Below are 15446 nucleotides of genomic sequence, written 5' to 3'. Positions count from 1 at the left end.
CTCTCCTTTCCTCTTTTCTGTCCCTCTTTTCCTCTTTTCTGTCCCTCTTTTCCTCTTTTCTGTCCCTCTTTTCCTCTGCACACACGTCATGTGAAGTCCGGCCATTCAGATTTCAACCACTAGGGGTCTGGCAGTACCAGGTCTCCTGGTTCTAGTTTTGCAGCATGTTCTGCTGTATTGAATTTGTATTTTGAACTCAGTACACTGTGAGTACTTCACAGCCTTCCTAGAAATGCAGTGGAGTGAAAGTACTAATAAGTATCCCAAAAATGTAATATAGATAGTACATACTCCAAATATGAACTTAACTTAACAGTTCTCAAGTTAATGTACTTACTGTCTGTGTCCACCACTGTGTATATGCATGTTTGTAATCAATCAATCAATCAATCAATCAATCAATCAATCAATCAATCAAAAAGACTAAGAAGCTCCGCTACTCAAGTTCACATAAACCCATGTTGGGAACTCTAGTGAGCTCATTGGCTGAAGGCTGAAGCAACTCCTGACCGACAACAGCCGGTCACAGGGACTTTGAGTAGGTGACGTCAGCAACGTACGTCACGATACGTTAGGGTGGCATAACCGCGGAGTATAAAAGAAGCGCAGATGACCTCAAAACGAGAAGACTCACTGCTTACCTCACCATGTCTCAGGACCTACAAGAGTGCATCAAGAACGTCATATATCCCATACAGGAGGAGCAGCGATGGTGGAACCACCTCGTGGAGAGCAAGTCCGACCCGCCGGACAACTACCTGCACATCAAACAGATAGCCTTTGGGGGAGCCAGTGGATGGTGTGTGGGGTTCCTGCTTCAGAAGTACGGCAAGGTAGTGGCTACGGCCGTGGCAGGAGGCCTCCTGCTCCTCCAGGTGGCCAAGAGGAGTGGCTATGTCTACGTGGACTGGAAGCGAGTGGAGACGGACGTCAGTAAAGTAAGCCCCGAGCTCCAGTCGTACATGGACGTGTCCAGAGAGTTTGTGATGGAGAACATCGTCGTCACCACCGGGTTCATCGGAGGCTTCGTGCTTGGCCTGGCCTCTTAGAGGGCTCGGTCTCAACATGGGGTCCGCGAGGAGTTATATCTACGGGCCTGTAACTCCGAACATGGAGCCAAATGGACCCGCGAATGGTTTTGGTTCCATTTTGTACGCTCTCAGAGTTGAATTAAGACCGAGGATTTTTAGATTGGGGGTGTCTGTGGCCTAATTCAAAAGGTTCATAATCACTGTTTTGGAGAACTTAAATGAAGCCTGGATACATTTGCTTAAAAAAGAAGATAGCAGCACATGCTTTTGTTTTGTCCTCAAATGAGAAGAGCCCAATGTAATTCATTTATTTTTCTTTGAATCTTTTTCGTGGCATTTTATGCATTCACATAGAGAGACAGGATCCCAACTCACAAGGAGCACATGCTGCCAGCGCACCATCACCTCTATTAAAGATGCTAGGACACCAGTTCTGTAGTCTGGAAGCCAGACAAATTCGCTCCGTTCAGCGGAGTGGAGCGAATCAGTCTGGATTCCAGGCTACTGGTTCACAGCCTTATTAACTTCAAGGACCCCTGATTTGATATATTTAAGGCCATGGGACCCCATTAGAATGTTCATCTCTGCGACGCCAATTTATGATGTAATATCCTCAGTGTTAATTTAACTCTTGAGAGTGTACAAATGGTTCCGAACTATACTGTAGCAATCACGACCCCACGTTGACAACCACTGCGCAAGTACAACCCCAACACCCAACCCCCAGCCACAACCATAAATTGACGTAAAGGTGCAGTAAGTGATTTTTTTAACTCTATTCTGATGTTCAGCAACATCTGTCTCCCTGTCTCCAGGTATTAGTAAACAGAAAATGCACTTTCAGGTTCGGGATAGCAATTTTCGGGACACCCAAAGAACAGAGGCCCTCATTTATCAAAGTGGTGTAGACCAAATAATGGGCGTATGGCAAGATCACCGCAATTTTCGGCATTTTCTATCGTGACTGACTTGATCCTACAGCCTGCTCAGATCTCACATCAGGTTTGAGGACATTTAGGCTTTGGCTACACCAGTTTGCCCCATCGTAGAAATGCGGAGCAGCATTATCTGACCAAATGACTAAACATATGAATTCACTCCAAAAATGTACTGTAGCTCTAAAACTAATAATACATGTGAAAACAATATATTTTGTTAAGACATACATCGACAATGTGTCATAAAGGTAGGATATTTCCAAGTGTACAACTCAAGCAATTAAAATCGCGCAATTAAAAAGAAATGTAACATATATTTACAATGTCACAAGTTAGATTCTTAATCATTCAGCCATTTAAGCAGTTCTTTACTGTGCGAGAGGATTTTGGGGACAGCTCCGCTGGAATTTGTCATTAGTGAAGTCTGCACTGCCCAGCACAAGTGATATGCCCACTGCCACAGGACGGCAGTGGGAGATCGGAGGTAACCAGCCCACCACGCAAGCTATGTTAGTGCACTCTGGTTATGTACCGGAAGTTGAGAGCTGGTTAAGTCCCGGGAAAGACGCACTGTGATTGGCCAGTAGTCACTTTGAGTGGCAGTTGGGGCAAACGCAGTCCCCACCAACATCATTTACGATTCTGTGCCTATCGGTACATAACTCGGACGGCGCTTAGTCGACTAGCAGACCATCGGCCGGTCTGCGCGGGCACTCGCGCCTGGAGGCGCTCGGGCACGCCTCCTCGGCCTCAAGGTCTGCTGAGTCGGCATGCCTCCGTCATGGTCCAAAACTATACTTTATCGGCAAAGAAAAGTAGTCCGCGGATGTTTGAAAAAGTATTGTCCCAAGCGGGAGCCGAACCCAGACTCCAGTGGTAGTGGATTGCGAGTCGAAAGATTAGCGAGGTGCACCACTGTGGCCGGTGCTGAGATTGGGTATTCGGGCTGTATTAGAATGTGACGTCCTAACTATTCTAATGTAGAAGAAAGAAGTCCCCGCCCGCGCGCCCGCCCAACTTACACTGTGCACTTACAAATATCGCGCCCACCACACACCAGCCTTCATCCATTAATGTTTACGCATTCATCAGTCACTCCATAAACATTTAAAAATCATGATGACAGCCCCAGGCTATCTATCTCTCATAAGCGTGGTGTCACAGCTCTCGGCCCCGGTCCACGGGAGGAGACGCAGGACTGCTTTATTTTGTTAAACAGCACAGTTTGCACGTCTCCACTCAGCTGCGCTCTGCGCGGGGGTTAAATTAAAACCCCAATGTGGTTGGTGTCATTCAACAACGTAGGCCTACGGCAAACAGACAACACAGGCTATTTATTGTTTCATTCATGACTCGTTTTCGATTAGGATGCATATGGCTAGAATTAAAAAACAAGATGCATATCTTTTTCTTTTTTTTCTTCCCCAGTCGCATTCTTCTGACATACAGTAGTGTTATTGTTGACTGGACTTGCGCTGTTATGATTGCGGTCGTACTTTTGTTTATTATATTACATTTTATATGTTATAACTTATATTTTGTTATTGGACGTGTCTGTGTCAGGTATCGGGTCTGTGCCCTGTGTATTCAAATAGCATGTGCCATTCCCACGCATATGATAGGCGTGTGTGCTGTGTAGCTGTGTGTGAATCCACGGAGTGTCTACGCCACATTTATCACCAGCGGACAAATCTCACGCTAGAATTGTCAGAGTAGCCTACATCCTGACCCCGCTTGATAAATCTCACTTGGACGTGGGCGTAATCTGAACTGGTTTGTACACTCCATTAATTATGGGTTGAGAGTAAATCAAAAAAATGGAATTTCAAAAGATTTTCAAAAACAAAAATCTAAAAAGGTTCATAAAATGTCAGAACATTTTAGATTATGAATAAAATGGTTTGCATTTTTCAAAATTAATATCATTTTTTAAAAGAATTTCAGAATTTCTCAAAAGAGAACATTTTAAAAACAAACAAACAAACAAAAACGTTTTGCTACACAATCAGCATGACATTATGTGTTGTTTAGATAGAACACAGTGTTTCAAAGCGGGGGCCGCCGCCGGGCACCATGGGGGCTAATTGGAAGGGAGGGGAAAATGCTGATCTTGTGAACTTGTTTACAGTCTATGCTATTTTCTTTTTTTCCTTTTTCTTTTCTTTTAAAGCATTTTCATTTTAGAGGGGCCATATAGCCAGAGGCTATAATACTGGCTACTTTGGGGTCCTTGGCATGGACAAGTTTGGTAACTGCCTTGCTTAGAACAGGGCTCATGACGGTTTGCACTGATTTTACCAGAAGGTGTTGCTCTATAGTGAGTCTAGTGACATATTCATGTGGTGACTGCATGGGACGAGCTGAAGTGGCTACATGCATGCATGTGTCAGTGTGTGCATTTAGACTGTTCACTGCATGCATGCATGTGTCAGTGTGTGCATTTAGACTGTTCACTACATGCATGCATGTGTCAGTGTGTGCATTTAGACTGTTCACTACATGCATGCATGTGTCAGTGTGTGCATTTAGACTGTTCACTGCATGCATGCATGTGTCAGTGTGTGCATTTAGACTGTTCACTACATGCATGCATGTGTCAGTGTGTGCATTTAGACTGTTCACTGCATGCATGCATGTGTCAGTGTGTGCATTTAGACTGTTCACTGCATGCATGCATGCATGTGTCAGTGTGTGCATTTAGACTGTTCACTACATGCATGCATGTGTCAGTGTGTGCATTAGACTGTTCACTGCATGCATGCATGTGTCAGTGTGTGCATTTAGACTGTTCACTGCATGCATGCATGTGTCAGTCTGTGTATTAGACTGTTCACTACATGCATGCATGTGTCGGTATGTGCATTTAGACTGTTCACTACATGCATGCATGCATGTGGCAGTAAAGACTGTAATGAAAAATATACCTGAGTAAAAGTACAAAAATATTGGTACCAAAAGTAGCAAGTACTCATTTTGCAGAATGTCCATTTCAAGTTTTCATGGTATAAAAGTATTTTTTGAAATAGCCGATCTACAAGCTCACAATGCGTCGCATCGCATCTATTAAATAACAGATCGGCTATTTTCAAATGGTGTATAAGTGTATAGGATAGGGCTGAAGTGGGTAATGTATGAATTGTAATAATAATCAAAATCTACAAAGTAACTACAGTGTAGTAACTAAAGCTGTCACATAATTGTAGTGGAGTAAAAGTGCAATGTTTGCCTCTGAGATGTAGTGGAATAGAAGTAAAAGTATTGGATATTGGATATACTCAAGTACAGTACAATTACCTCAAAATAGTACTTAACCCATTGAGACCTGGAACGCATCTGTGTCACTTTAGATGTCTTTGGCTATTCAAAAATAGCAGATATACAAGCTCATAGCACGGCACCGAGTGCCGCGCTATGAGCTTGTAGATCTGCTATTTTTGAAAAATCGTGAAAAATATTTTTCTGATTCTTTTTTAGGATTTAGAATTTTTTAGACGCGGCCTCAGGTCTTAATGTTAAGTACAGTACTTGAGTAAATGTACTTAGTTACTTTACACCACTGGTGTACTTAGACTGTTCACTACATGCATATATACACGTGGATGTGTGCATTTAGTTGACTGTGACTGCATACATGTGGCAGTGGGCGTGTGCATCCAGAGATGACAGTCTGTGCACCGGAGCAGTAAATGGATGCGCTGTGGCCTCTCTGCCAGCTTATACAATTCCCACAATACACAGGGGGCCACAGTGTTGTAGGACTGTGTACAGGGAGAGAGAGAGGCACAGCAGCAGTCATGTTCAAACTTGAAGATGCTCTCTCTCTCTCTCTCTCTCTCTCTCTCTCTCTCTCTCTCTCTCTCTCTCTCTCTCTCTCTGTACCTGTCTCTGTGTGTGTCTCTCTCTCTGTTGCTTTCTCTCCCCCCTCTCTCACCCCCTGTCTCGCTCTCCGCTCTCTCCCCTCTCTCCTCTTTTCCCCATTCTCTCTCTCTCTCTCTCTCTCTCTCTCTCTCTCTCTCTCTCTCTCTCTCCATCTCTCTCTCTCTCTCTCACACACACACACACACACACACACACACACACACACACACACACACACACACACACACACACACCCGCCCCCCCCCCCCCCCCCCCCCCCCACACACACACACACACACACACACACACACACACACACACACACACACACACACACACACACCCGCCCCCCCTCCCCCCACACACACACACACACACACACACACACACAGGCAGTGTGGGACTGTGAGCTGGGGCGGAGGTCTGTGTGTGTGTGTGTGTGTGTGTGTGTGTGTGTGTGTGTGTGTGTGTGTGTGTGTGTGTGTGTGTGTGTGTGTGTGTGTGCGTGCGTGCGTGCGTGCGTGCGTGCGTGCGTGCGTGCGTGTGTGCGTGCGTGCGTGTACTGCCTCACTGTCCACAGTGTTGTTGTTTCTGCATGAATGAGCGCAGCATTGCCAGTTTGATTAATCCCCGGCCTCTTTTCACATGTTTAGGCACACATCAGGGCTCCAGAGGAGGGCCGCGCTGCAAAGCAAATAGCCCATTCATTCTGCACATTAGTTCTGCAAGAGGAGGTGGACCTGCACTCTCTGCTACCCCACATGTATGCGCTGTTAACACGTATTGTCCTGAACAGTGGTCGGCATTAACTAAGCACATTATTTGCTTTTGTGTAGTAATGTACTTGGGTCAAATGTTGTGGTACATTTACTTTAGGTATCAATCACTGCAATGTAGAAACACTCTGTTACAAGTAAAAGTCTGGTCATCAAACTTTACTTGAGTAAAAGTACAAAAGGGTTGGCATCACAATATACTTAAAGTACCAAAAGTTAAAGTACTCATTGTGCAGAATGTCCCGTTTTCAAGTTCAATTTGAGCCGACGCATTGTGAGCTTGTAGATCTGCTATTTTCAAATGGCCGAAATATATATAATACGGCTAAAGTGCTTAGTGTGTTTTGTAACAATAATTCGAAAATTGTAAATACAGAAGAAAATTGTACTCAAGTACTGTGGGCTACTTGAGTACATGTACTTTAGTTACTTTACAGCACCGAAACTTCTCATAATGTGGTTCAATCCAGGCCGGATGGGTGTCTGTCTGGGGTGAAACTGTCCCTTTAAGAGGTGCAGAGTTGACACAGCTGAAGAGAGGCATGAATAACCAAACCACTGATGGAATGCACACCTAACCGGCACATGGTAGCCCACTGACTGACACCACAGACAAATGGAGACATCTGACAAATCATCTCTATTCTCCTCTCCACATCATAATTAACTGCACTGCACGGATTACAGCCTCATAGTGCAGTGTCATTGGGATTTAGGGGGGGAGGGGGCACTAACTTGTCATGATGCCGGCTCTTTTCACCATGATTTCTGTCTCTGTGAGTTTGTCCCTGTTGTTCGTGGCCCCCTGCGAGTCGGGATGTGGCCAGGCGGGCCTGTGCTGCCCCGGCCGGGACCCGGCCTGCGTCAGCAAAGGATGGAGAGCGGACCGCTCCTACGGGACCTGCTACTGCGACCAGGCCTGTGCCTCCACCCTGGACTGCTGTCACGATTATGAGCTGGCCTGCCCAGGTATACACTACTTCAAGTTCAACTGCAATTAACTGTGTTTATCATTCGACTAAAACCCAGTTTTAACTAAGTACATTTACTCAAGTAGGCCTACTGTTCAAGTACAATTTTGAGGTATTTTTTAGTACAGAGTATTTCCAATTTTCAGTACTTTTACTTCTACTCCACTACATCTCGGAGGCCAATATTACTTTTTCTCCGCTATTATTATTTGAAAACTTTAGTTACAGGTTACTTTGCAGGTTTTGATTATTGTTACAAAACATGCATTAAGCACTTAAACCCTACAGTATATACATTTCGGCCATTTGAAAATGGCCGATCTACTTACTGTATGAGTTCTCTCGCCAGATTGGATCAAATTCGTCTTCCTACGTGAAACATTTATTTTCCGTTTACTAAAGAGCTGGATAGACTGGGAGACCCCTGTTACTGAACAAACACTCTATATAGCAATGATTACTATCAGAATAGACCAATTATTTGTTTACCAACATTGAAACTGGACGCACAGGTGATTGTTTCATGCAATCAATCCCCAACATATTGTTTCGGGGTGCGCTGGTTTCAGTTCATTCAACTTCCTCTTGCGTGTTGGCTAGTGAGGCGCGTCCTAGCGAGACCTGACAGAATGGGTTCCATTCGGTGCCGGCCTGCGCGCGCATACTGGTTCTTATCAGTGTGACGTCGTCTGTTAAGGGCTCTATAAAGAGCTATTTAGCACTTAAATTTAGCCAAAAATAAATGATCTGCACCTAATTCATAGTTCATGAAGAAAAGAGACACCCATGAAAGTGATGACGTGATAGGGTAATGCCAACTATCTGAAATTCAAATTGCTATTTTTGAACATCTTTGAAAGATTTGAATAATTTAGAAAAAATAAAATCTCTTAAGGGGTCCCTGGCACAAAACATATTTTAGATGGGGGTCCGCGACCAAATACAAATCAATTTGGGGGTCCATGGCATGAAAACGTGTGAGAACGCCTGGTGTATTGTGTATTCCTCTGCCCTATTAGCGGTGTCCTGTGTGGTGAGCGAATGGACAGAGTGGTCCGGCTGCACAGAGCCCTGCAAGGCCGCGGTGCGCAGGCGGAGCAGGGTGGTCCGCCAGGACCCCCTCAACGGAGGCAAGCCCTGTCCCCACCTGGAGGAGCAGGCTGGGTGTGTGGAGTACCGCTCCCAGCAACGCCACTGTAGCAATGCTCTGGGTGAGACCAAACATCAAGTTCACTCTGTCTTTTCTTGTTTTAAAAATATTTGTTTTTGGCTTTTCTGCCCTTATTGATAGTTCTTAACTAATTCTCTGCCAACCAACGTCTTCTGACGTTTGTAAATCATAAGCCCAGACCGCCAAAGACGTCTTTTGACTCCTGCTGTGTGTTTTTAGTTTTTTTTTCCACTAGATGGCACTCTTCGCTAACACATGAGTGACCATTTCATCCTCAGTCACGCGCAGAACCAGGAGATCACGTGATCGCAAGATCTCCTCCACCGTTCACTTCCTTGTTATTCGATTTGAACAAACGCCTTTTTCTCGCCTTCCTGGTTTTACTCTGCATTTTTGACGAGACACGCTAAATTCAATGTTCAGTTTCGGACGTATGAGGTTTCCACCCGGCAGAGACGATATCAATGTGGTTTTGTGATGGTTTCTGTTGTTGGTGTTGTTGTTGTTGTTGTTGTGGGGTGCGTCATTTATTGCAGTCCCGGCTCTCATCACCACTGGTGGCTATGGCAACGCCAGGAAGAAGAGAGACATCCCTGAAAGTGATGACGTGATAGGGTAATGCACCAGACATTCCATTAAACGTACTTTAAGTAATTTAAAAGTAAAAAAGTAATTTTTAGGGGTAAGGCCACTTGGCCGTTGGTGTTGTCCATTTTTTGAGGGCACCAAAGGCCAAATGCCAGGGCAAGAAGGCCATCAAATAAAACAAGATTTTAGTCCATTGAAAGAATTAATTTAATTTAAGGGTCAAGGATGATTTTAAATTGAAATGATGCAGATGATGGGAAATACATAAATGATGGTATTTAAAATCTGATCCATGCTCATCCCTGCACCAATCAAAGTAACTGGATTGGTTTAAAGATGGGGACTCATGGGAGTTAAGAATTCAGAATTCGAATTCATGTAGACACACTAGTGTCTACATGACAAGAAAGAGACACTTGTGTCTACATATTGACAAGAAAGAGACACTGGTGTCCACATATTGACAAGAAAGAGACACTGGTGTCTACACATTGACAAGAAAGTGTTACGACCTGACTCAAGGTTGCAACAAAAGGGAGACACAGGCACAGTTAAAAGTGTATAAAATGTCTTTATTTAAATATAAACTAACTAAACAACAAACATAACACATCAGTAAATATGAATGAGCATCAGTGTGAAGGCAGTGTATGGGTGCGAGTGTATGTGCAGTGTGAATGTTGTAAGGTGTAAACCAAGGTATGTTAAACAAACTGGGGAGAGAGGAGAAGAGAGAATCTGACAGAAAGAGGACTGCTTTTAAAGCCCTCAGAGCAATAGGCTCAGGTGCTCCAGATCAGAGCTGATGGCCTCCCAGCTCCACCTACCAGGCATTCAACAGACTAGCACTGGTAGACAGAGTGGGAGGGCGTCACAAAAGAGACACTGGTGTCTACATATTGACAAGAAAGAGACACTGGTGTCTACATATTGACAAGAAAGAGACACTGGTGTCTACATATTGACAAGAAAGAGACACTGGTGTCTACATATTGACAAGAAAGAGACACTGGTGTCTACATGACAAGAAAGAGACACTGGTGTCTACATGACAAGAAAGAGACACTGGTGTCTACATGACAAGAAAGAGACACTGGTGTCTACATGACAAGAAAGAGACACTGGTGTCTACATGACAAGAAAGAGACACTGGTGTCTACATATTGACAAGAAAGAGACACTGGTGTCTACATGACAAGAAAGAGACACTGGTGTCTACATATTGACAAGAAAGAGACACTGGTGTCTACATATTGACAAGAAAGAGACACTGGTGTCTACATGACGAGAAAGAGACACTGGTGTCTACATATTGACAAGAAAGAGACACTGGTGTCTACATGACAAGAAAGAGACACTGGTGTCTACATGACAAGAAAGAGACACTGGTGTCTACATGACAAGAAAGAGACACTGGTGTCTACATGACAAGAAAGAGACACTGGTGTCTACATGACAAGAAAGAGACACTGGTGTCTACATGACAAGAAAGAGACACTGGTGTCTACATGACAAGAAAGAGACACTGGTGTCTACATGACAAGAAAGAGACACTGGTGTCTACATATTGACAAGAAAGAGACACTGGTGTCTACATGACAAGAAAGAGACACTGGTGTCTACATGACAAGAAAAGAGACACTGGTGTCTACATGACAAGAAAAGAGACACTGGTGTCTACATATTGACAAAAAAGAGACAGAGGAGAAAGCGGTAGTCAGCTGGGGCATTAAGGCCACTATGGCCTCAGGGCATGCCATTTTTTTTGAGGGGCACAAGGCCAAACTGAGGGGCAACGACGGCCGTGGCCTTCGTGGCCTCCCTGAAATTCCTGCCCCGAATGTTATGTCACTGTAGTGTACAGCACAGTATGTCTCTGTACTATATATCGTCACTGTTGGGTAGAAACCTCACATGTCCAAAACTGTTACTTTTCAGGATTCAAATTCAAAAACAGCAAAAGTAGCAGATCTGCAAGCTCGAAACGCGGCGCAACGAGCTTGCAGATCTGCTACTTTTGATGCTTACACGTGACGCTGTAGTATGATCAAGTAGGGCGTTAATTTACGCAAAAACACACAAAAATATATATATTTATGGAGATAAGCAGTGGTGTAAAGTAACTATGTACATTTACTCAAGTACTGTACTTACAAGTGTAAGTACACTTTTGAGGATTTTTTACTTTACTGGAGTATTTCCCATTGTCTATACTTTTACTTCTACTCCACTACATATCAGAGGCAAATATTGTACTTTTACTCCACTACAATTATTTGAAAACTTTATTTACCAGTTACTTTTCAGATATAAATTATTACATTATAAAACATACATTAACCACTTTAGCCCTATTTTATACATAGGCCGATCTACAGTACAAGCTCACAACGTGTCGCATCGCGACGCGTTGTGAGCTTGTAGATCTGCTATTTTCAAACATTTTAGTACTTTTACTTTTGGTACTTTAAGTACATTTTAATGCCAATACTTTTGTACTTTTACTCAAGCATTTTTGTATTCTGGAGTTTTACTTGTAACAGAGTATTTCTACATTGCAGTATTGGTACTTTTACTTAAGTAAAGAATTTGAGTACTTTTTCCACCACTGGAGGTAAGAGGTTTCCGCCCGACAACAACGAAATGTCTTAGAAAGTGTGCGACAGTGTGTACATGAGAGCCTGTGTGTCTCTGCACCATGCAGGTACTGTGTGCAGTTCCAGCTGCTCTCTCTGACCGCGGGGTGCCAGTGGAGCCTGGGACCACACACCCACTGGATGCAGTACCTGAGGGAGGGCCACCACGTGTGTGTGGAGTGCCAGGCCCCGGCACTCGCCGCTGGCCACAAACACTGCTCTGGAGACGGAGAGCAGGGCCAGGAAGAGGAGGACAGGTATAACACTGATAGCCCCCCAGTGGCGTTCGGGTCGGCGGGACCCATTTTTTTGGGTGGCGGACCCATTTGTATGTTTCTTACAATTTTCTAACGTTTTCAAGAGAAGAATTTCAGAAATGTTCCCCCCCCAAAACAATTGTTACAATGGTGAAATGGTGAAAATAGTAGATCTTACAAGCTCAGAGACAGTACGTATACTGTAGGGCCTACTTTGATTTTGATGGAGAGGGCCACTATTTTTCCACACTCACTCCAGAGGGCCACATTGCATATAATGTCGGGCAGACACCTCGTATCTCCGTATTTGTACTTTTTTTCGTAAATTAATGCCGTACTTCGCCATTCTATGTCACACAAAAGTATCAAAAAATAGCCGATCTACAAGCTCAAAACGTGTCGCAGTGCGACACGTTTTGAGCTTGTAGATCTGCTATTTTTGAATTGGAATCCTGAAAATTATTACTCATTATTTACTGTTATTTATTATTTCAAATGCATTTAGCTAGACTTATATACTATTATATACCTATACTAACTTTATGAACTTAAAAGGGCAGTACAGAGACATCTCAGGTCCAGTTGGCCAAGTCTAAAGGGTTAAAGTGACACTGCAAGATTATGCCGTGTTGTGCATACACATTAGATTCCCTTCAGGGGGTCCGTGGACCACCAGTTAGAATATAGAGATAAGAGGTTTCTGCCCGACAGCAACAGTTGTAGATCTGCTATTTTCAAACATTTTAGTACTTTTACTTTTGGTACTTTAATGCCAATACTTTTGTACTTTTACTCAAGTCAATTTTGAATTCTGGACTTTTATTTAACAGACTATTTCTATATTGCAGTATTGGTACTTTTACTTAAAGTAGTAAAGAATTTGAGTACTTTTTCCACACCACTGTCCCCAGGTTGATCCTTAGTCAGGGTGGTGGCCCCTGGTTCACAATCAGTCGAAAAAGCCCATTATAAAACATTGCACTTTGAGACGGTGTCTTTAAAATGATTGTGATAAACGAGATGAATATGAGATTCTACAGCCAATGTCCAGTTGCATTGAAGCCTGAAGTGGTCGCCAGCTGCGCGTTGAACTTTGTGCTGATTTAGGTCTAATGGAAATCAATATTCAACATCAATATCACATTAGCTTCACTACAATCTAATGAAATCAGCTTATAACCAGCATAATACTTGCCCTGCCTTCTGTTTAGTGCAATTGAATCCGTAGCTGGGAGTCTAGCCTTGCATTTGGCTATCCCCCCCTTTTCCCCCATTTGAATCCTTTGACATGCATTTCCAAGCAATCAATAATTAAATGTGCCATGGGCCTATATAGCCTCTATTAGAGTGATTGCAGTGGCGGAAAAAGTACTCAAATGTTTTGCTTAAGTAAAAGTATCGATACCGCAATGTACTCTGTTACAAGTAAATGTCCGGAATTCAAAATTTACTTCAGTAAAAGTACAAAGGTATTGGTATCAAAATGTACTTAAAGTACCAAAAGCAAAAGTACTAAATTGTTTGAAAATAGCAGATCTACAAGCTCACAACGCGTCGCGTCGTTGTGAGCTTGTAGATCGACTACTTTCAAATAGCCTAGGTATAAAATGGGGCTAAAGTGGTTAATGTATGTTTCATAATGTAACAATAATGATCTGCAAAGTAACTAGTAACTAGTTTTCAAATAATTGTAGTGGAGTAAAAGTACAAAAACAAACAAACAAAATAATTAAATAAAATCTTAGAGACTTACTTTTGCAGATCTGATCGATTGGTCATTAAATGCATAATACCTTTAATTCATCTTTAGTGAAGATACAGGCTGTGCCACTAGATGGCAATATTGTACAATGTGAACCAGTGGTGGAAAGTAAGTACATTTTACTCAAGTACTGTAGCCTACTTGAGTACTATTTTAAGGTAGATTTATTTAACTTGAGTATTCCCATTATTTGATAGTTTAAACGTATTGTACAAATATTGTACTTTTTACAATTATTTGACTGAATAGTAGAAATAAATAATTGTTTCTAACTAAGCATGTTTTGATTATCATTACAAAACCTATAGGCTACATAAACCAATTAAGCCATATTTAAAATTGTATTCAAAATATTATAAATACTATTCAAAGACAGCCGAACTTGTAGATTGGCTATGTTCAAAAAAAAAAAGAAAAAAAAAGAAGAAGAACGTTAGTAGTGCTTTTCCTTGTAACAGAGAAATGTTGTTGAATTGCATGCTTAAAGGAGCACTTCACCCATGTTCAACCTTATATTCATATAATTAGCGCTCACTTATAATAAGACTGCACCATTTCTGTCTACTCTCGCTCTGTTGTCTCAGAGGAGGGCTGTGTCCTTCTCAGTGGTGTAAAGTAACACGTACATTTACTCAAGTACTGTATTTAAGTACAATTTTGAGGTACAATTTTTGAGTATTTCCAATTGTCTATACCTTTACTTCTACTCCACTACACCTCAGAGGCAAATATTGTACTTTTACTCCACTACAATTATTTGAAAACTTTAGTTACTTGTTACTTTGCAGATATAAACCACTTTAGCCCTATTTTATACATAGGCTATTTGAAAATAGACGACATCGCGATGCGACACGTTGTGATCTGCTATTTTCAAACATTTTAGTACTTTTACTTTTGATACTTTAAGTACATTTTGATGCCAATACTTTTGTACTTTTTACTCAAGTAACATTTTGAACACAGGCCTTTTACTTGTAACAGAGTATTTTTTATGTCGTGGTATTGCTACTTTTACTTAAGTAAAACATGTGAGTACTTCTTTCACCACTGGTCGTTCTACCAAGTTGCTACAAAACAAAGAGTCTGTTGGATGACATACTTAATAACTCCGTCTCCTCCCATTGGTTCCTCAAGGAGGCGGTCTCTCCAGTGGCAGGCCATAGGGAACCCTCGGTGCCGGGGGGTGTGGAGACGCGTCGGGAGACTGGACTCCTGCTCCTGTCCCACCGTGCACAGCTTCCTCTTCATATGAGCTGTGATGCTAGCCTATACCTCGTGTGTACTGGATATCAGTGGTGCTTTTTCATGTCAAGGACCCCCAATAGGCTCTATGCACAGCAGCCATATTGGAAAGAAATTGGGCCTCTTCTTACTTCCTTCACAGGTGTTACCAATGATACTAATGAGGCTCTGTTCCATTCTGGCCAGGGCGCTGATATCGTGCGCGTTGGCTCA

At 42.7% G+C, this 15446-nt stretch overlaps 2 protein-coding genes across 2 annotated transcripts; both read left to right on the top strand.

Moving 5' to 3' along the window:
• Positions 1-647: 647 nt before the first annotated feature.
• On the top strand, positions 648-1049 carry LOC311048417 (FUN14 domain-containing protein 1-like; the record flags this gene model as incomplete). Its single annotated transcript, XM_084061675.1, has 1 exon — positions 648-1049. One exon carries the CDS (start codon positions 648-650, stop codon positions 1047-1049), a length of 402 nt encoding a protein of 133 aa, XP_083917801.1.
• Positions 1050-7346: 6297 nt separating this feature from the next.
• On the top strand, positions 7347-15243 carry LOC311048416 (somatomedin-B and thrombospondin type-1 domain-containing protein; the record flags this gene model as incomplete). The annotated part of the gene is made up of 5 exons (XM_084061674.1): positions 7347-7572; positions 8594-8785; positions 9282-9360; positions 12038-12226; positions 15126-15243. The coding sequence occupies 5 exons, from the start codon at positions 7347-7349 to the stop codon at positions 15241-15243; spliced, it is 804 nt and encodes a 267-aa protein (XP_083917800.1).
• Between the last annotated feature and the right edge of the window lie 203 nt (positions 15244-15446).

Source organism: Gymnoscopelus microlampas (assembly GCF_963454915.1).
Source record: "Gymnoscopelus microlampas genome assembly, chromosome: 7".
NCBI lineage: Eukaryota > Metazoa > Chordata > Actinopteri > Myctophiformes > Myctophidae > Gymnoscopelus > Gymnoscopelus microlampas.
This window is presented reverse-complemented; position numbering and strand designations above follow the sequence as displayed.